The 21,159-nt window shown below is 38.0% G+C and overlaps 1 protein-coding gene across 9 annotated transcripts in view; it reads left to right on the forward strand.

Annotated features, from left to right (window-relative positions):
- Positions 1 to 21,159, forward strand: part of gish (casein kinase I gish) — a 231,730-nt gene that overhangs the window by 13,793 nt on the left and 196,778 nt on the right. For all 9 annotated transcript variants that reach the window (XM_067091732.1, XM_067091729.1, XM_067091735.1 and 6 more), the window contains exon 2: positions 15,605 to 15,645. In XM_067091732.1, coding sequence (XP_066947833.1) covers positions 15,605 to 15,645 — 41 coding nt within the window. The remainder of the gene's footprint in view (positions 1 to 15,604; positions 15,646 to 21,159) is intronic.

Consider the following 21,159-nt stretch of genomic DNA (forward strand, 5'->3'; position numbering starts at 1 on the left):
TTTGCTCACCTGTTTTCATAGGATTAGGTATAGGCTATAGGAATTTGTAGCTGTAGAGGGATGTTTAGTCATTCTCTACCCTAGGTACGATCAAGTAGCTTAATGCTTTTATTGGGACTGTCTGGCAGATCCCAGTTGTTTGCTGGGTACAGTTGATAGTTTGAATAAGGTAACTTGTTAAGTGTTATGAATGTCTTATAGATTAGTTTTTAGTTTCTACTTGTATGTCATCAGTAATATGACATAACTTTATAACCCTGTCATGTACACCTGCACGAAGTCCTTAATCATTGCATTCAGGGCCATCCTAATCACTTTGTTTTGTGTATTGGCCTAAGGGATGAACTAATTTGAGTTGAATACACTTTATATGTTGGAAGATAAAAAAACAAAATGGGGTATACTGGACATTGCTACACAGTAAGGGAGTTGTTAAGTTACGGTTGCCTTTTTACATAGGTGCATTCTTAAAGTGACAGTATATACTGTACTTCCATAATGCTACCATGTGGATATCCACCATAATGCTACCATGTGGATATCCAGTTTTGTTTCATTGAGAACACTCCCTAACTGAAATCCATAAGTGCATGTGCAGTATTCAATTTCAGTCCCCTATAAACCTTTAGAAACGTAGGACATGAAATACAAGTTTTGGGGTTTTGATCGACAGTGCCAATTATATTTTGGTTTAAATCATAGAGTAATTACTATACAGTATTTGACTTTTCAAATGGTTGTTATACTGTGTGTAAGTGACAGTGCTTTCTGGAGTTTCATGTAGGCTCTATTAAAAAATGTTTGCATGAAAATACAAGATCTTGTTTTCTATATGGAATAGCTTTAGCAGTAGCTGGTATAATCATTGAAGCTTAGTAACAAGGTTAATGGGCTTCAGCAAGCAAGGAGTTGTGGGAATCCATCTACACCTTCAGATGTGAAGTGCCACCTCTTCTTTGGCTGGCCTACAAAGTGGATAACTGCACTCCTCCATGGCAACTGTTTAGCTTAAGCTAAGTGTAATTGCTTTAGTGGTTAACGATTGTCTTTTTTTTTTATTCCTATTGTGATTGTTTGCCAAGATGATTGCTCGATGGTTGTTCTAGAAAGAGCACTAAGCAGACATGCCCAGAGCATGATCGTATGTGTGTGTGTGCACTTCACGTCTGCATATGTGTCTTTTTTTTTTATTCCTATTGTGATTGTTTGCCAAGGTGGTTGCTTGATGGTTGTTCTAGAAAGAGCAATAAGCAGACATGCCCTGGGCATGATCATATGTGTCTGTGCACTTCACATCTGCATATGCCCTTGACCGTTATTCTTTGTGTTCATTGTGCAGATTCAGTGTCTTTATAATTGTGATGTTTGTGTCTTGGTCACCTGCCCAATGGGAAAAATACATTTCAAGGAGGAAGATGAGTCCATTGGTGTCTGATGAGCACAAAACCCACTAGTGTCACCTCCCCCCATATTGTGCCCACCCCAGCCCATACTACATTTACTGTACTGGGATGTTGTCTACCCATATCCCATCTGCTTGGTCTATGGTCTGTGTGTGTGTGTAGAAGAGACGATGACCAAACAGCTATACGCTATACCTTAAGAGAATTGCCATCCATGGCTTACTAATGGAGACTCACCCATACCCTGTTGCATTAATATTTGGATTTAAATAATTCAGTGAGTACTTGAGTAGGTGTAACATTCAAAGGTAAGATATGTCAGGGGTTGGCAACCATTTGGAGAGAGCGGGCCAGACTTCTATGCAGTGTACACTAATAAATTGTGTTGACCTCAGACCGCTCTGTCCAGAAGGCTACCTTGGTCTGTAGGTGTAAAGAAGAAAACAATGAAGTTAATGTAATATCATTTAAATTTTACTGCAGTAATAAGTGGATACAACTATGTAATACTCCTTAAACTAGGTAACAACCATTAGATAATTAGTGCCCAGGTGTTAAGTTGGTGGGCTGGACTGAAATCACTCATGCACTGGATGTGGCCTGCAGGCTGGGGTTGCCGACCCCTTATATAAGTGATTACTTTTTTTATGCTGAAGTTTTGATTTCCGTGACTTTCAAGATTTGGCATGCTGTGATTGAGTTTCGTACCAGGACTTGACTGATTAAAGTCTATATACAGTTGTATTTTCATTAAGAAAGTTCAATGTTGTATTTATACATTACTTTTATTAATTAGTCTATGGACATTGAATCAATGACATTGGTATTGCTGTAGAGGCTGGTATAGAAGGAGTTGGGGGAACAGACTCAAGTGGCAATAAGACAGAGTGACATCACCACAGTTATTGTCTAGTGTAACTACAATCATGTGTGATTGTAGTGTATGAATTTATTTACTTGGAATGTTACCGTTAGAGTGCCAACCCAAGCAATTTACCTTGAATCCCAGGGCACAATTTTACCCAAGTCTAGGCCAGCCCTATGAGAGCTCTTAATCTGCTCATTGGTCTGGTTCAGCTATTTTAGTAATAAAATAATAATACCGAAGTCTGATGTTTTTCATCAGACTCATTACAGACTGTGGTAAGATACTGCATTAGTATTTTCATTATTTACAGTGATGTGCTCAAAGTAGCATCATTATTAATTCCAGTTTTTCACATAAGTAACTTACCAAGTAATTACATAGCTAAACTTTCCACTTGTGCGGCAGCTTAAATTTTAAAATTCGCGGGAGCGCTCCGATGGTTTAGTGTAGGTGACCAGTCCCTGCCCACTGATGGGAATACTAGGAACAACTTAGCAGACAACCTCAGCATATTATAACGTAAATATTGTGTTCGCTACCAAGCTGATGTTTTCAGTGGCGAATACATATCAGCAAGTCTCAATGTTTGATAGGAATTGAGATATGTTTTGTGTGATGGTACGTTGAGTACTTCAAGGATGATTTACCATCTTAATGTTTTTTCTTCAACAGTGCAGACATAAACCTGATCTTTTGTAGCAGCTACTATTATTATGTCCCTGTTGATTCTATGTTTTACAGTAAATGGGGTTTATTTTGAGTTTTTGTGGTAACCTTGTCTTTGAAGTTGACTAAAACATCTTTGAGACTGACTGATCTACCTCCTTCAGAAGAAGGGTATCTGGGTCTTCGATAACTTGGCATCGCCTGCACTAAAGTTGAGAGCCTCTTCAAAAATTAAAACATTTGATTCTGTTGGAGCATACACTCTATACTATTAATCTTTAGGGTTCCATCCATACTATCCAAATATTACACACTCAGAAACAAGAACTTCTCTGTGTTTGCTCCAAGCAAGAAAATTTTATATTTGTCAGAACTGCTTGTTTATTTTGCTTGTCTTTTCTGGTAAGATAGATTATGGTGCGAAGGCAGGTCAGACGTCCAAATATTTTTAACAATAATCACTAAGAAGTCTCAGTTCACTACTAGATGTGAAACTAATTGCAATACTGTATCCATAATTCTAGTGATGTTGCAGAGATGTTTCATTGTTCAGGTAAAGATTCTTAGACCTTACCAACTGACTGTTCTTTTGATGTCTGCAAGGTGATAAGTTGACTGAGGCATAAACAGTGATAAACAATGTGTCATCTTTTTACCATTCTGTTATTTTGTTTTGTTGAATGTTGCAAGCTAACTTATAGATATGAGTTAGTTTGACTTCTGTTTGATTGGTTCATCTTTTAAGAACTAGTATTGGCAGGCCTAAGGCTGCCTTTGGTATGAAAATTAATAAATGATAGCCAGAAACCTACAACAAGCTTTCTGAATCAGACACTAAATATAAGGCTATTGTACATAGAAATACTTCAAACACAGTTAGATGTACCTAAACATTCACAAAGCCTTGCATCATTAAGCAACACTGCTAAGGTAGTTGGTAGTTGATACCTACAGTGCTGCCACAGCTGCATAATGCATAGTAGACTACCAAATATTTTGTTATAGTTTCTCATATTGTTCTTTGACCTAGAATAAAAAAAAGTGAACAGGCCTCATAGCCTAATAACACTTAAAAAATACCTCATCTCCTTCACCATTATATAAGTGAGGAAATCCTTACTGTTTAATCAACAACATTGGTAAACGACTCTTCACAACAGCAACAATCATGAAGGACAGGTAGAATTCTGTGTAGACAATGAGGGAAATATATATATATATATATATATATATATATATATATATATATATATATATATATATATATATATATATATATATATATAATTGAATAATTTCCTTGCTAGCGCAATGTTTAATAATAGTACTAATTGTCTAGTGAAGGTAATTTTGCCAGTTCAGACTCCATTGTTTTTGTGGTGCTTTTTAATTTTGTAAATATTGATTGGAAAGTCTTTACCACTTGTAGTGCAAGTTCCAGGAAGTAGTGCCTCTGCAATTTTTTTTCCTATGCCCTAATGGTTAAGTAAGTATTTAACCAGTAAAAAATTACAAGTTCTCAGGGTGAAGTTCCAAGTAATTTTTGGACCAGCCTTTTACTTTACAGTTCAGAGGCATATGACTCCTTCCTATGTCCTACTTTGGCCAGGAAGTGAACCTAGGTGATCTGAACCTCCAGTCGGTTCTGAGGCTTTCTCTGTCCTCCCTCCAAGAGTGAGTCTTCTTATGACAAGACCAAAGGTCTGTTCTGTAAAGTATATGAACAGATGACAAATTTTACGTTAATTTGTATTTTTCATAACAAACAAACCTGTGGCCTAAGATACACAGTATTGCCCACCTCAAGCCACCTCTCATATTTTACCTGGGCTAGAGGAAACTGACCCGAGGTGGGGTGAGGTAGGTCACCTACCCCTCCTCCTTACCACCATCTGGCTAACTCCTTAGGCCACCAAATTCCTTGTAGCGTTTTTTAACCGGACTCCAGCAGACTCTTAGAGAATTTGTCCTTATGTTAAGAGCGCAGATTTGTTAATTATGAAAAATACAAATTGACTTAAAATTTGTCATATACGATGATTGGTTGATCTTGACATACTCCAAGATGTGTTTGGTCCAGGATTGGGATTGACTTTTTGCCTTTTCTTGCAATTAGGGGATTGTGATAAACTGGAAGAAATCAATCTACCAGGACAGCTGGTGAAGTACTTGGGTAAGTTGACCAACACAGTAGTCGCGATAGTGGTCCATCCAGCAGACACTTGGCTTGGCAGACTCGGGGACATACTAATGCAGTTCCTCTCCTAAGATATACACCCAGTTTGGCTTTGGCAAACTCTTTTTGGTCATTCATGAACTGTGGAGAAACTTGTCTCCTACAGTAGTATCCATGAGTTGCTTCATTGTGACTCCCTTTGTCCCTCTTTTAACAGGGGAGGACAGGAAGGGTGATAGTGTATTTATGTGGGATTCTGTTATATTTTGATCCTCCCAAAGCTGGTCTTTGCAACACGCAGGAAAACTTCATTTTATATAAGTAACTTACCAAGTAATTTCATAGCTGTTGTTAACAACCACAGCAGCCTAAAAATTCAAAATTTGCAGTAACTATTCAACTGCCTAGTGTAGGTGACTGGACCCCACCCACTTTCGGGGTAAAGAGAGGAACGACGTGGCAGAGAGCTCAATCGTTTTTCTGCCAGCGTTCGACCAATATCGTTCATTCATGCAGCCTTCCATCATCATTTTTTGGTGATGTATTCAGAATTTGTCGTAACTTTCTTGGTGTTTGGCTTCGCTAGTGATTGTATTTGCTTAGTTTATGATTCTTTGCTTCGTTAGTTACTTAGTTAACTTTTACTTAGCAGAATGTCAGATACTAGTTCTTCCAGTGCTCGCTTTTGTAGTGAGGGATGTAAAACTAGGTTAGTTAAGTCGTCAGTCGACTCTCATCCTAAATGTGTCAAATGTTGGGGACAGGGTTGTGATATTGAGAATACCTGCATTGCATGTCAAGACTGGGATGAGGAGAAGTGGAAAGCTTTTAAATCTTATTTGCTTAAGCTTTAAAGGGAGAAAAAGAGGAAGGCGGCCTGCTCTACTTTCGCCCCTTTCAACCAGCAATATATCTTCCCACATTCTATGGTGCTGGGGATCTCGGCAGACCTCCAAAAGAAGTCTAAGCTAGACATGCTGGCACAGTCTGCTAAGCGTTCAAGGGAGCCTTCTTTCCCTTTCAAGTCTGAGTTGCCCCTCCAACTTCAGCCTTTTCATGGAGACAGGCAGAGACTCCAATGGAGACCCTGGACCAGCCTATGTGTTTCCAGGTCAAGCAAGAAATTGTGTTCAAAACCTCCATCAAGAAATGAGAGCCCAGTCCTTCGTGCTCCAGTAGGAGCCAGACTTCTCCACTTTTGGGAGGAGTGGAGTCGCAGAGGTGCGGAGCCATGGACAGTAAGTTCTGAAGGAGGGATACTCCATTCCCTTCAAGAAAAGACTTCCTCTAGTCAAATCTCCCATCGCCTTGACGGCTTACTCGGAAGGCTCCCAGAGATTTTCAGCCCTTTCACAGGTAGTCGATTCCCACTTTCCCAAGAGAGCTGTGGAAGAAGTTGGGTGCCATGAGTCAGAGGGGTTCTACAACTGGCTCTTCATAGTTCCCAAGTCATCGGGGGGATAGAGGCCCTTCCTCGAAGTCAGTGCTCTGAATCTCTTTGTTTTGAAGACAAAGTTCCACATGGAGACTAAAAAGTCCGTTATGTCTTCCATTCATCGGGGCGACTGCATGATCTCCCTACACATACAGGACGCATACTTCCATGTCCCCATACATCTGGACTCCAGGAAATACCTCCGTTTCCTCTTTCAGAATAGGGGTTTTCAGTTCCGGGGCTTGAGCTTTGGCCTCTCGACAGCTCCTCAGGTTTTCACTCGTTCTCACTCCTCTTGGCAAGGGGTTCCACCTCCTCAGGATAAACATCTCTCTTTATTTGGACGACTGGCTTCTCCGTTCCCAGTCGAAGGAAAGGTGCACAGAGGGCTTAAAGACAACTCTTCGCCTGGCTCAAAAGTTGGGCATTCTCATCAACAAGCAGAAGTCACAACTGTCTCCCACACAGGAGAGTTTATTTGGGCATGTATTGAATCCTCGGACTTCTCAGGTTTTTCCATCCCCCAAGAGGATTGACTTGCCTCTGCACAGTCCACCAGTTTCTCTCTCCCCCGGTCTGCTTGGGCAACCAGTGGATGAGTCTCATGGGCACCTTGGCCTCCATCGAGCAGTTCATGACATTAGGCAGACTGCACATGAGATCTTCAGTAATTTCTCAAGGCCAGCTGGGACAGGAAGACCCAACTGGACTCTACATTTTTCCCATCACACAGGAGAACAAGGCAGACTTGCGATGGTGGCTGGTGAAAAAAAAGACTACTTCAAGGAAAATCTCTTCCACTGCTGAACCCCAACCTAGACTTGTATGTAGATGCATCGGACTTAGGTTGGGAGCCCTTCTAGGAGACCAAGAAGTCTTCGGGATATGGTCCACAGATCAGAGATGTCTCCAAATAAATATCAAGGAGATGAAGGTTATTCATCTGGGCCTCCAGTCATTTTCTCCCAAGATCTTCGGCCAGACGGTGATCATTTATTCCAATAACACCACTGCTCTAACCTACATATGCAAGCAGGAAGACACTCACTCGTTCTCCCTCTTCAAAGCCTCCAGAGAACTCCTACTCTGGGCAGAACGAAACCAGATCACCCTCGTCACCCACTACATTCAAGGGAAACTAAACATCTTAGCAGACAAGGTGAGTCGCTGCAACCAGGTCCTTCCCACGGAATGGACCCTGGACCCCCTGGTCTGCAGCAATCTGTGGAAACTTTGGGTCAACCTATCGATCGACCTGTTTGCAATGTCCAGGAATCATTGTCTTCCCTTCTTCTGCTCTCCAGCCCCAGACCCTCTGGCATGGATGACAGATACCATGCTCCAGGACTGGTCTTGACTAGACGTCTACATGCTTCGATGGTCAGAGAGGTGTTAAACAAGTTCTCCTCTCATCAAGACATCTTGATTACTCAAGTGGCTTGTTTCTGGCTGACGAAGGAATTGTTCCCAGATCTGCTACGTCTTCTGGTGGACTTTACAAGACTGCTCCCTCAAAAATTCTGTTCTCAAACAACCCCATTTCCACAGATTCTACCAAGTGTTGTCCACTCTGGCCGTGACAGGCTTCAGATTGTCCAGAGCCTTGTCAGAGCGAAGGGTTTTCAAGAGCGACTGCAGAGGCTATCGCTAGATGCAGACACCAGTCTTCTAGCAACCTCTACCAGTCTAAATGGACAGTCATCCGGAGATGGTGCCGTCAAAATAACGTCTTCTTCTGAGACAACTGTAAGTCAGATCGCTGACTTCCTACTCTTCTTGAGGTCACGCAAGAAATTATCATCCTCTACTATTAAGGGGTAAAGATCCATGTTAGGCTCTGTTTTTAAGCACAGAGGGTTGGACCTGTCCCCCAACCAGCACCTCAGTGATCCTGCCTTTGAACTCCTCCGTTCAGTCTCTTATGAGACCTAACTAGAAAGAAGCTGCTCCTAGTTGCATTAGCCAACTCTAAAAGAGTCAGCGAGCGCCAAGCCATTGACGAGAGTAGGTTTTACCCAGGGAGATGTCGTATGCTCCTTCTCTCTCGGGTTCCTTACTAAGAACGAAGACCTTCCAAGCCCTGGCCTCATTCCCTCTCCATTAAAAGTCTAGTTGACATCCTGGGTCCGGAGGAAGAGGAGACTTCTCTGCCTGGTAAGAGCCCTGAGATACTATCTTTAGAGGACTGAGAAGATGAATAGAGGACTGAGAAGATGAGAGGCCTTGCTAGTCTTTTGTGGTGCTCCGTTCGGAACCCCTCCTGTCTGAAGTCTAAAAATGTAATCTCCTATGTTTTAGGAGACTTAATTTCAGAGGCGCACTCTCAGATGCATGACCTTTAATTAAGGGTAGAGCACGTGAGGTTTGAGCGGTTGCTACTTTTCTTGCCCTCCAGCACATGTTCATCTCCTCCCCCATACAAGCAACGTATTGGAAGTGCAAGTCGGTCTTCGCGTCGTATTACCTCAAATAAGTGAATTGGTTTTCGAAAATTGTAGTACGTTAGGACCTTTATCCATGGCTGGCATGGTGTTGGTAGAGAAAGCTTAGGGGGCTCTCTGTCCCTCCTCTTATCTCCTCGCCTTGATGCAGGGTGTATTGAGTAAGGTGAGACTGAGGCTACATAGTACCTGGAGTACCCACCAGTTTTTTTAAGTGATTGGGTGTGGTCTTTTTTATTGCAGTATAGGTGACAGCATTGTATGTTTTTATTCTGGTCTATGCCCAGGGCAAGGGCACCTTTTAACTTTGCTAGTGCTCGGAGTACTTCCTGCGCTGCAAAGTTCCCCACTAAAGTAGGAGGCGACCCATGGCAATACCACCACGCCACTACAGGTTAAGATTAGCAACGACCAGAGGCAGTACCCACCTGCAGTGGCTCTCTTCCCAGGTAATGAAAGACAAGCAGTGTACCAGTGCTGGCAACTTCTCTGCTGTCAAAGTCATTACTTTCTTAATGTTTTGAGGTAGAACATGTCCATGTATCCCGCCTCCTGTCAATGTGGATTCAGCCATGTAATTATTTGTTAAGTTACATATATAAAAATGACATTTTTATAATAAAATAAAGTTTTATATATATTTACCAAGTAATTACTGAATCAGATCCCTCCCTCCCTCTCTCCCCTCACATGGACATCAGGGCAAAAACGATTGAGCTCTCTGCCACGTCGTTCCTCCCTTTATCCCAAAAGTGGATGGGGTCTAGTCACCTACACTTAGTTTTGAGTAAATTGTGTTTGAAAATTAGAAATGCATTTACAACTATAATTGAAAGTTATTTTGAATTCTTTGTTACATACCTTTATTGATAATCAATTTGAAAAGTAGATTAATTCTTGGATAGGCTCCTGGTCCCCCGCAACCCACCCAGGCTGGGAATTTCCCATTTTACATGTCACAGCTACCCAGACTGCTCTTTGTTTACATATGTTTACATATATATAATTATATCTTACAAGGAAAGTGTGTGTGTGCATATGTACATTATGTGTAAATATATAAACAAGTTCCCAACAACAATAAATTTAAATGGAAAACAACAACAACAGAAAGTGAGCAAAAGAGCTGAATCATGACAATCAGCTGATTTGGTTGTCAACACAGTTCCCTATGACGTCACTACTATATACGAGGAAATCCACACTTCATATAAAGTATTTTCATTTCTAGTCACTTTTATATGTATTTATGTTATCATTAGATAGAAAACCTTATAAACAAAACGATTATACCCACTAAAACAGGAATAAACACACTATACACAAGGAGGGAGAAGTCACGAGATATTTGTCACGTAATCACCCCTCCTAAACAGTGCCGGGAAAACGTATCATACATATACATCACTGATAATATAAATACCTATGCAAAACTAATGATTACTTGATGATTACATAATTTTGATGTAAATTTGTAATAAAATTACTGATGAAAAGAGCTCTGTAGCTATAAAACTATGATAGATATCGTTATAAAACTTTGTACTTTGACAGAGGAGTCATCATACAGTGCCTTGGTGTCAATAATGGAAAAAAGTGATTTTGGCCGATTTTCACCCCCTACCCAGCCGGAAACCCCCCTTAAGGATTGGTTATTCCCATAGTAGCATAATTAAAAGAAGTAAAAAATTATGTCCAGAAATATCCTCAATTCTGTATTTATACAACTTTAATGGAAGTTATTAACCCTTAAACGCCGAGCCTCTATTTACAAAAGTGTCTGCCGTATGTCGACAGGGTTTGAGAGTTAGCACCGAAACGGAAAGAAAGTTTTTTTTTAAAAATCAGAGCACGCTTAGTTTTTAAGATTAAGAGTTCATTTTTGGCTCCTTTTTTCTCATTGCCTGAAGTTTTGTATGCAACCATCAGAAATAAAAAAAAATATCATATATAAATATTAGAATATATGACAGCGCAAAAAAATAATTTCATGTATAATTGTATACCAATCACGCTGTGAGCAAAACGGTTAAAGCTAATGAGTAATTTTTTTCTCGCTGTATTGTACACTAAATTGCGATGATTTTGGTATATAACAAATTGTGAAGCGATCAAAGCAACACAGAGAAAATATTATCACAAAATGATGCATGAATTCGTAACGCGCGGACATAAAAAAACGTTTTTAAAAAAAATTCACCATAAATTGAAATATTGTGCTAGAAACTTCCCATTTGTTGCAAAATGAAGGTAAATGATTGAATATTACTAGAATGCAAGAGTTTTAGCTTACAGTTGCATTTTTCGACCATTTCGGTCGAGTCAAAGTTGACCAAAGGTTGAAATTTCTGCACTTATCGTGATTTATATGAAAATATTTCAAAACTAATAAAAGCTACAACCATAAGTTATCTTTGGTTGTATTCTACATGAAATTGTGCACATTTTCATATATAAAACTTTATGTAACGGCTAATATAAAACGGTGTAAAAATTACGACAAAGTGACTAAAGAAATTCTGAGATTTTCAGCAGAGTTAGCGCACGGAAGTAAGGAAAAAGGTTGAAAATTTGGCACATCGTTATTTATATGAAAATATGTCAAAATTGATAAAAGCTACAACTATTGAGTTATTTGTTGTTGTATTCTACATGAAATTGCGCACATTTTCATAAAAAACTTTATGTAACGGCTAATATAAAACTGCAAAAATTACGACAAAGTGACTAAAGAATTTCTGAGATTGTAAGAGCCTGACGCCGTCTCTTCCAAACGTGTGTGTTCATTTGTTCGTCGTCCATCGGAGTGGCGAGATGTTTGGCGTCTTCACAAACAGAAACATACACACAGTTTGATACAGAAGATTCGTTTGAACATTATGAGTACATGATTATAATGCTTATATGGCAATGCAAGTAGTGGTGATTGTACATACATCAAGACAACAATGGTTAGGGAGAAACAGACGGAAATATTGTATGGTTGAAATCGCGTTCCTTTAGAGAAAGAAAACGAGATGCTCTTGTTGTCTTGTCCACTCCGATGGACGATGAACACACACGTGTTTGGAAGAGACGGCGTCAGGCTCTTACAAGATTTTCAGCAGAGTTAGCGCGGACGAAAGGAAAGTTTTTTCCAAAAATTCACCATAAATCGAAATATTGTGCTAGAGACTTCTCGTTTGTTGCAAAACGAAGGTAAATGATTGAATATTACTAGAATGTAAGAGTTTTAGCTTACAATTAGATTTTTCAACCATTTCGGTCAAGTCAAAGTTGACTGAAGGTTGAAAATTTGGCACTTATCGTGATTTATATGAAAATGTCAAAATTGATAAAAGCTACAACCATGAGTTATTTTTTGTTGTATTCTACATGAAATTGCGCATATTTTCATATATAAAACTTTATGTAACGGCTAACAGAAAACAGTGCAAAAATTACGACAAAGTGACTAAAGAATATCTGAGATTTTCAGCAGAGTTAGCGCGGAGATAAGGAAAGTTGTTGTTGTTTTTTTTTTTTTTTTTTTTTTTTTTTTTTTTTTTTCACCATAAATCGAAATATTGTGCTAGAGACTTTTCGTTTGTTGCAAAATGAAGGTAAATGATTGAATATTACTAGAATGTAAGAGTTTTAGCTTACAATTGCATTTTTCGACCATTTCGGTCGAGTTAAAGTTGATCGAAGGTTGAAATTTTGGCACTTACCGTGAGTTATTCCAAAACTAATAAAAGCTACAACCATGAGTTATTTTTTGTTGTATTTTACATGAAATTGCACACATTTTCATATATAAAACTTTATGTAAAGGCTAATAGAAAACGGTGCAAAAATTACGACAAAGTGACTAAAGAATTTCTGAGATTTTCAGCAGAGTTAGCTGGTGCTTTCTTTTGGGATAAGAAAGAAATTCGCGCATGTGCAGCTGGGTCATGCTTGTAAACAAAACAACAGCGTGATCCGTGAACTACCAGCATCCCTCAAGGCGCATGATTTAAAATTTTTTGCAAACGAGGCCTATAAGTATTTTTCCGCGAATATTTAAAAAAAAAAATTTTGTAGTCGACGTATTTTACGTCCACTTGGCACCCGACAGACAACTTTTGTCGACGTATTTTACGTCCACTTGGCACCCGACAGACAACTTTTGTCGACGTAAAATACGTCCAGTCCGCGTTAAAGGGTTAATGTAAGCCCAGGTCTGTATATTCTTGATCCCATTCTGTACAAGATGCTCGAAGGAGGGTTAAGAGAGAAACTAAATATTTTCAGAATTTGTTATTATTATTACTGTATTTAGTATATGAAACCGATTCATATGGAACAAGCCCACAGGGGCCATTGACTTGAAATTCAATCTTCCAAAGAATATCGTGTTCATTAGAAAGAAGTAAGAAGAAGTAAAGGGAAGTACAGAAAGAAGAGATCGCACTTATTAAACAAGAAAAAAAATAAATAGGTAAATAGATAAAAATGTATTAAAATACAAGAAGAATAGTGTTAGGGTAGTAATGCATTGCATTTTCGCTTAAACTTCTAAAGTTTCAACTGCACAACACCCACTGGGAGGCTGTTCCACAGTCCAACGGTGTGGGGAATAAAGGACCTCTGGAACTGAGAGGTTCGACAGTGAGGCACATTTATTGCATATTGGTGCTGCTGTTCAGCGAATCTTGTTGCTCTTGGCAGATAAAGGGCATCAGGGATCAGTTGTGAATGTGAAAGATCTCTGTTGAATTACAACTCATGAAAAAGTGACAAACAAGACCATCTGTTGATGGTCCAAGTCATAACTGCTACTATTAGGGAACAGAAACCTACCACCACAAAGCACTCTTATCTAAAAGAGGTAAAAGAAGCACAAATCCAGATTAATGTTCTTTGTCTCTTTGTCTCTTTGTCTCATCATATTTTTTATGTTGTACAGTACCTGAGTAAATCCAGGCAGCTGTTCAGTACAGTACCTGAGTAAATCCAGGCAGCTGTTCAGTACAGTACCTGAGTAAATCCAGGCAGCTGTTCAGAATTCATCTTTATGTTTTTCCAATTTTATGTACTTTGCTGGGGAATACCTTAATGTAAAAGGCAAAAAAAATCTTACGTTCCAATATCATGTTCCCATTGCTTATACATCATTTGCACTTAGGACCTCTAACTAGTAGATCTGTGTACTGTACTTGACTGTATCTCAACTATCATGAATCAGTCTTTGCACATATTCAAGCATAAGTTAGACACACACCTGGATATACTTCGGGGCATAATTCGGACTCAGTTTTTAACTTTGTACTAAATCTCAGTTCAGATTTATCATTGTGTCAGTAACTGTAATTAGTATCTAGGTCCACACAGGAGAAGGTGTCTGTGAGTTATTTTCCCTCAGATTTATCATTCTCTTTTTTTTTCAACTTTTGAAATAGTCAGGTAATTACATATCTTGTTCACTGTTAAAGTCTATCTCATAATCAACACACCTTCCTTTTTTGTATGGTACTTATCAAGTAGACAACTTGCCCTACATTGAAGGTTGTTCCTCTTGTTAAATTTGTTGGCACAATGCCCAACTTAGTGTTGTTGAACTAATATTTTTTTCATTACAGCATCTTGCTCTGGCAGTCTTAGTCTCAGGTTAAACTGTAGAGCTTACTGTTTTCCTTTGTGTATAACAGATGTCACATTTTCTGTGCTCATCTCCTTTGAATTTTCTTTATATTACTATGGGTATCTGTTTAGTCTACATACATGAATTGAAATATGCAGCTAATGTAATGACTAGGGGGTTTGATGAATATCAGTGAATACATTGAGAGATGATTAGCGATGAATGTGGTTGGTTTGGCCCAATTTCTGAAATTGAGTACTGTAATACTGTACCCCATTCTTTTCCTTTTTTGTATTTTATTACTTGTATCATTATTACACTAGTTTCATTCAGGATAATTTGGATAGGCATTAATTGTTTTAGTACATAAACTACTGAACATCTAGCAAAACTGCTGTAGAACTTTGAATTAGAGAATCAAACAGGAGACCTTGCCTTTAGAGACAAAACAGGAAAACTTACTTTAAAAGTGATTCCCAGTATGCAGGTTTTTAGAATAAAAGAATAGGCAAGTTACACTGTAGTAAGAACCTACAGTAAATGATTCAGATTATTTTGTATGGGTTGCTTGTGTTATATCTCCCTTTCTTGGGTATCAACTTTTTCTCTTTTTTTTTTATTAAGAACAAATATTGCCTCAGTACTTCAGTACATTACAGTAATATGTTGTAAATGTATTTATTTGACTGTGTTATGACCAGTTTGTGGAGGGGTATATAATTTTCAGAATGTTTCTTGGATAGTAATGGTTGTCTGGAAATATGTTAAGACTTCCCAAAGATATTTTACTTGAGAACTTAGCATAGATGTTTTGACAGTATTGGTGGTGGTTTAGCTCTTTGGGCTTTTTATTTTTTTTTCATTTATTTATTTATTTTTTTGTAATGAGATGGTTATTTAGGTTTACTGTGTTAGTGCAAGACAAACTAGAAGAGGATATTTAAATGCCAGGCAAGATATTTACATTTTCTTAGTTCTTTGCATTAATGTACATTTTATTTTCTTTTCAGGGAAAAATTTGTACAACAATGAACATGTTGCCATTAAGTTGGTGAGTACTTGATTTTCTTCATTGCTCTCTTTGGATATACTGTACATGTACTGATATAGTCACTACCTGACTTACAGACGAGTTACGTTCCGTACAGCGGTTCATATAGTGAATTGTTCTTAAGTTGGTTTTTAATATGTAGCGCATAATTTTTGTTAATGTTTACATTCCCGAGTAAACTTGGTAGTTATAGATTACTGGTATACTGTTTTTACTGTATTTTTAAATCATGCAGTGTTTATAAAGAATTAATTTAGATATTAGAAAGGTAAAAAGAACACAATGAAATTTTGATTCATGCAACATTCAAAATTTATTATTTTTTTTTCATGCTTTGACATTGGAAGTTCACAAAGTAAACAATGCACACCACTTTCTGTTGACAAAAATAACATACTGTACTAAACTTCTCTTATGAGGAGAGGAAATATAGAAAATAGTTCATCAAAGAAAGAGTTAATTGGGAAATAGAAATAAATAGGAATATTTACAAGTATGAGCGAGTTTTCTCGTGATTGTAAGGAGAGTACATGGTACAGTAATTAATCATGAGAAAACTCGGGATAATCAGGGAAGGGGTTAAAGGAACAACTTCTTCCTCGTGTTCTTCTGTTCTTTGCAAAAATTCTTACTAGCAGAATAGAAGTGCAGAGGAAAATTTGAAGTAACGGGTGTAAAGGGTGAGCTCTCCAGACAATTTTAACTTGTGACCCTCTCTGTTTGCATCTCTGAATGTTCGTAAGTAGGGGGGTGACTGTGCTGTGTTTCATGTACTGTATATATTGTAATATTATTGTCATGTAGGGAAGTTTGGTTTTGGATTATTTAATGTAGATAAATCAGTGATGGATGATTTTTTAAGTGTTTTGAATTAAGGAATTTATCTGTTTGAACTGATGAAGAGAATACAGCGCATCATTCGTTTATATCATTGCTTTAATAGAAAGGCTTGAGATGCTTATGTGATCTCTTATAAGATTATTTTCTCAAATTATTTCCCCAGATATGAAAATTACAAGTGGAAATTATATAAATGGTTATATAGTTTTTGTCTCAGATTCCTAGATAGACCAGTAGTAGATTAAATGGTTGCAATTTGAATATAGCACTTATGAGGAAAAGTCTACTGATTAATATTTAGTAGAAGGGAGATTAAAATTTTGTAAGGTAAAAATCCCTCTCAAGACATTTTCATAATTATTGATTACAAATAAATAGTACAGATATAAATTTTTTTTCAATAGGCATTACTGCAAAGACTATAATTTTAGATGGGATGCAAATGTTAAGAATGTTTTCAAAGTTGAATGAACTTGAAAGAGATATGTTAAAGCCTTTAGGAGTAAGTTTTTTAATACTGTACATCCTGCTTTTTTTATATGCAGTAGTATCTTTTGTTGTCTCATTTGTGCAGATTCTAAAGTGTTCAGATGTAAAATTTATTGGTAAACTAGTTTGTGTGTAGGATATTTTTGTTTTGACATTACAGTGCTATACTGTTCAGGACATGGGAGATGTTACTGTAATTTTTGTTTTTGACTTTTCTGGCCTTTAAGTTAAGAAGCATACTGTTTATTTTTTAATCTTGTTTAAAATGTGTGTTTGTTACTGTAAGAAATTCTGAATCCTATAGGTGAGATACTTAATCCTTTCTGTAATTTCAGCCCCCATAAAAAAAGTTATGGATCATTTCTTGCCAATCTTAAAAAAAAGTCCTTAAGACAAAAGAAATATATTATATTACTTTTTAATTATCTTGTTCCTAAAAAAGAGAATGAAGCCCTCAATTACCTAATAACTATAGTAGTACAGTAATATTTTTTCCAGTTGCTGCTCATGGCCATACATTTTCTGCAGTAATTTAGATTTTTACTGGACTCGTAATAGAACAAGGTGGGATGAAAACTTATAAAGATTGGTTGTTGAATACAGAGTAAGTGGAAAACAAGTTGATGTCTGTGAATGGGGGAAAAGGAGTAGATGAAGGTGAATCTGATCATTATGTGTTTGAAGTGAGGGAGAAGCCAAGAGGGAGAATTAGTACTGGAATTCTATCAGAGCCAAGGATTAGAGATGCTGAACTCATTGTTTTAGGGGCTTAGAAACACCTTTCTGTGCAAAAGTAAAGGTCCTGAGTTGCGGATTGATAGTATTATAAGGGCATACAACATGAAAGTTAAGGTGAGGCATGGGTAATACAGTTCGAGTGTAAGGAAAAGAAGATAAAGATAAAGTTAAGTGTAAGAACAAGAAATCAACCAAAATTCCTTATAGAATAGATTTGTGATAGCACAGTAAGTGTACTGGTTTTCATAATGCAATTTCTGTGATTGCGCACAGACTATAAAATATGTGGTGTAATAAGTACAGCACCTCATGAAACGATTCTCAATAAGAATGTCAGAAAGAGAGAGAGAGTGTAGCAAGTTTGTAGTGTTTCATAATGCAATGCTTATTTGTATGTCTAGGGAAACATATACTGTATTCACAGACTGAGAAATATATAGAGTATCAAGTACAGCACTGCAGCAAGTAAATGTTATGGAGATACCGGGGGCTGTGGTAGCAAGTGTGTAGTGTTGTGTAATGTGAAGCATCAGTGTACATGTAGACATGCACATATCCACAGTCCAAAAAAAGAAGGTACAATAAAGTAAAAATTGCCCATTGATAAGAATAATAAACTGTATTAAATAATGTTCAGTCAATTTTTGTAAATTTACCTTAGCTTAGGAACGAAGAACTCACTTATAAGATTTAGACAGGAAAGCATCAGCCAGATATGTTTCAGTTTCCAATAAATCTAGTGTATGCACAAATACGTTTCATTAAGTATGAAATTATACAAGATGTGAATGAATCCAGTAAATTTATTCCATTAAGTTTAGATGCCAGCTTTGGTTTGTGTAGGATATTTGTAATGAAAATAAGATATAATCAATGAGGTTGAAATGAAGACATGAAGTGGTACACTAAGCAGTGGATATGTATTAGAGGTACTGACAGAATCAGGATGTATTATAAGCAGTTAGAGGACAGGTGGGAAAGAGGTTAGGATTGTATATAATCGGTGAGGTTGTCACGTTAAGTGATGGTTTTGCGGGAACTGCTGGTTCCCCGCTCATTCCCTTTTGTGGATTGCTGCCTCCTTACCTTCAAGTTTTTTTTGTTTTGATGTTTTCATGGTGAGCTGCCGTTTTTCTGTCTTCAGTCGGGTCTGGTAGGGCAGCGAGAGTAGCGGCAGTGGCAGCAGCAGCAGGCAGTTTTTGGAGTCGGCGTTGGTCGAGTTTTTGAGCAACAAATTGGAGCACGCCCTACGAAGTGGAGCCGACGTGAGGTGGAGTGTGACCATGAGTAGTCGTGTGACCACGAGCTGCTCATCTTTGATGACAGCGTGAGGCTGTCCTGACGTCTCCATCGGGGTTTTCTGGTTGGTGGGTTTTTGTCCCTGGTGCACAGCTGAGGGCTGTCTTGGTGCCCCGATGGAGGACGTATGTTTGATATTTTTTTTTCTGCCTGCTGTTGTTTATTTTTGCCTTTTTTCTTTTAAGCTACTTTTTGTTTATAAAGTTAATTGCTTATTTAACTTGATTTTGTTTAGTGCTGCCTTTTGGCTTTTTTTTGTATTTGTGGTTTTTATCTTTTTACCAGACCTGACTCACTTGTAAATTTTGTAAATAAATTAATTTTAAGCTCATTTTATTGTTTTTGTTGTTTTCCCCTCCTTTGTTTGTTGCATCTGCCATCAGTCATGACAGCCCCGTCCTGAGTATGTTAAAGAACCTGCATAACGGCCCACACGGGTCATTACAGAGGTTGAAATGAAGACATGAAGTGGTACACTAAGCAGTGGATATGTATTAGAGGTACTGACAGAATCAAGATGTATTATAAGCAGTTAGAGGACAGGTGGGAAAGAGGATAGAATTGTATAGAGGGAGAAAGGGAGGCAAAGGAAATTATTCAGGAGGAATGGAATCTGAATCTGAGCAATGTGGAGGGAAAATGAGAATATTTGGCATAACAAAGTGGTTAAAGAGATATGAAAATGTAGAAGTCGAAGTTGAAGAGAAAGGAATATACTGGCAATTGAATAAGGCAGGCAGTGTTTTGAAGGTTCTGTGTAGAGAATAAATACCAACTGGAGGATGTTGGTAGGACACGGGCTCATAGAGACTGTAACCCCTGAAGAGGCCAAGAGGACCATTGGAAAGATCAAAATTGGAAAATTACTGTGATCCCCAGGAATAAAAATTATTTAGGACGAATCTTAACTAGAGTACTGCTAAAGTAGCTATATCTTTTCTCTGGCAGGCTAGTTGGCATTCAAATAAAAAAACCACTTGGTTGAGCCAGATGACTGTCTAATTCATGTTTCCCATCAGGTGTGTTTTGAATGTTTTATCTCCTGTCAGAATTCTTCATGCTGCAATTATGGGTGGTTGTTGGTATTAAACTGGTTTGGATAATAGCTTTTTTCACTTATTGTAATTTTGCCTTTGTTCTTTAGGATGTCTTCCATGGAAAGCATAGCAAAATTGTCAGGCTCTGTAGATGATTACTGTGTTAGCAATATGTTTAATTTTGAGTTAGACACATTGTTTGTGCCAGTTGCAGGGATGTAGAGTGTGGTCTTGAAAATAGATGAGAGAAATGTAGGTATTTGGATGAAGGATTTATGCTCAAGTTTCTTAGACATAGAAGAAAAAGAAAGCAAATAGTTAAGTCAGGGCAGAATCTGTCGTTTCTCCTTCTCAAGTGCCTTTGCTTTTGTTTGTCTTGCGTCAGTCTCTGGCTCTTTACTCTGCTACTCCCGTAGTAGACCAAAGACTTCTTCTTTAGCTCCTCTCCTGCTGAGAAGTTAGAGCCGGATGTGAACCTTATTTTAGTGTCAGTTAAAAGTTTAGTGAATTATAGGGAACTGTTCTGTGTCCCTCTGTAGTGTGTCTTTTCTTGTTCCCCTTTGAAAGGTAAGGTGTAGGTGCTGTCGTCTTTGCACACCAAACTCAGAACTGGCCTGCGACATGGAAGACTGTGCTGCCAGGGAACGGGTCAGATCTTTGGGTGATGCGGTTATGTACCCTTGTCACCATTATCTCATTTACTATGTTCTAATACCTGTTTAGTGGGGTTACCATTATCTCATTTACTATGTTCTAATACCTGTTTAGTGGGGTTGCTGAAGGATTGTTTTTGGTAAATGCTACTTGTATATCATTATTTCAACTTCACTGTCGGAGGTATCTAGTAATGATATTAGCACTGCCAGGACTGATAGTAAAGTTATACTGTAGGCAGTGTTCTTAAAAAATGTCTGCAGTGAGTTGTTCTCATTTTGATGTTATAGTAACTCAGTAGTGGAACCAATTTCTTTTACTTCTTATTCTACATCCTCTTCCCTCTGCCCCTGCTAATATTTCATTTCCAGTTCTGCCATCATTATGGAGTCTAGTTGATTTTGAGCTAGATGCATTTCTGACTCTTTACTGTCCAAGGCTTTCCTTCTGGGAGTGT

Source organism: Macrobrachium rosenbergii, chromosome 48 (genome assembly GCF_040412425.1).
Source record: "Macrobrachium rosenbergii isolate ZJJX-2024 chromosome 48, ASM4041242v1, whole genome shotgun sequence".
Taxonomy (NCBI): Eukaryota; Metazoa; Arthropoda; class Malacostraca; order Decapoda; family Palaemonidae; genus Macrobrachium; species Macrobrachium rosenbergii.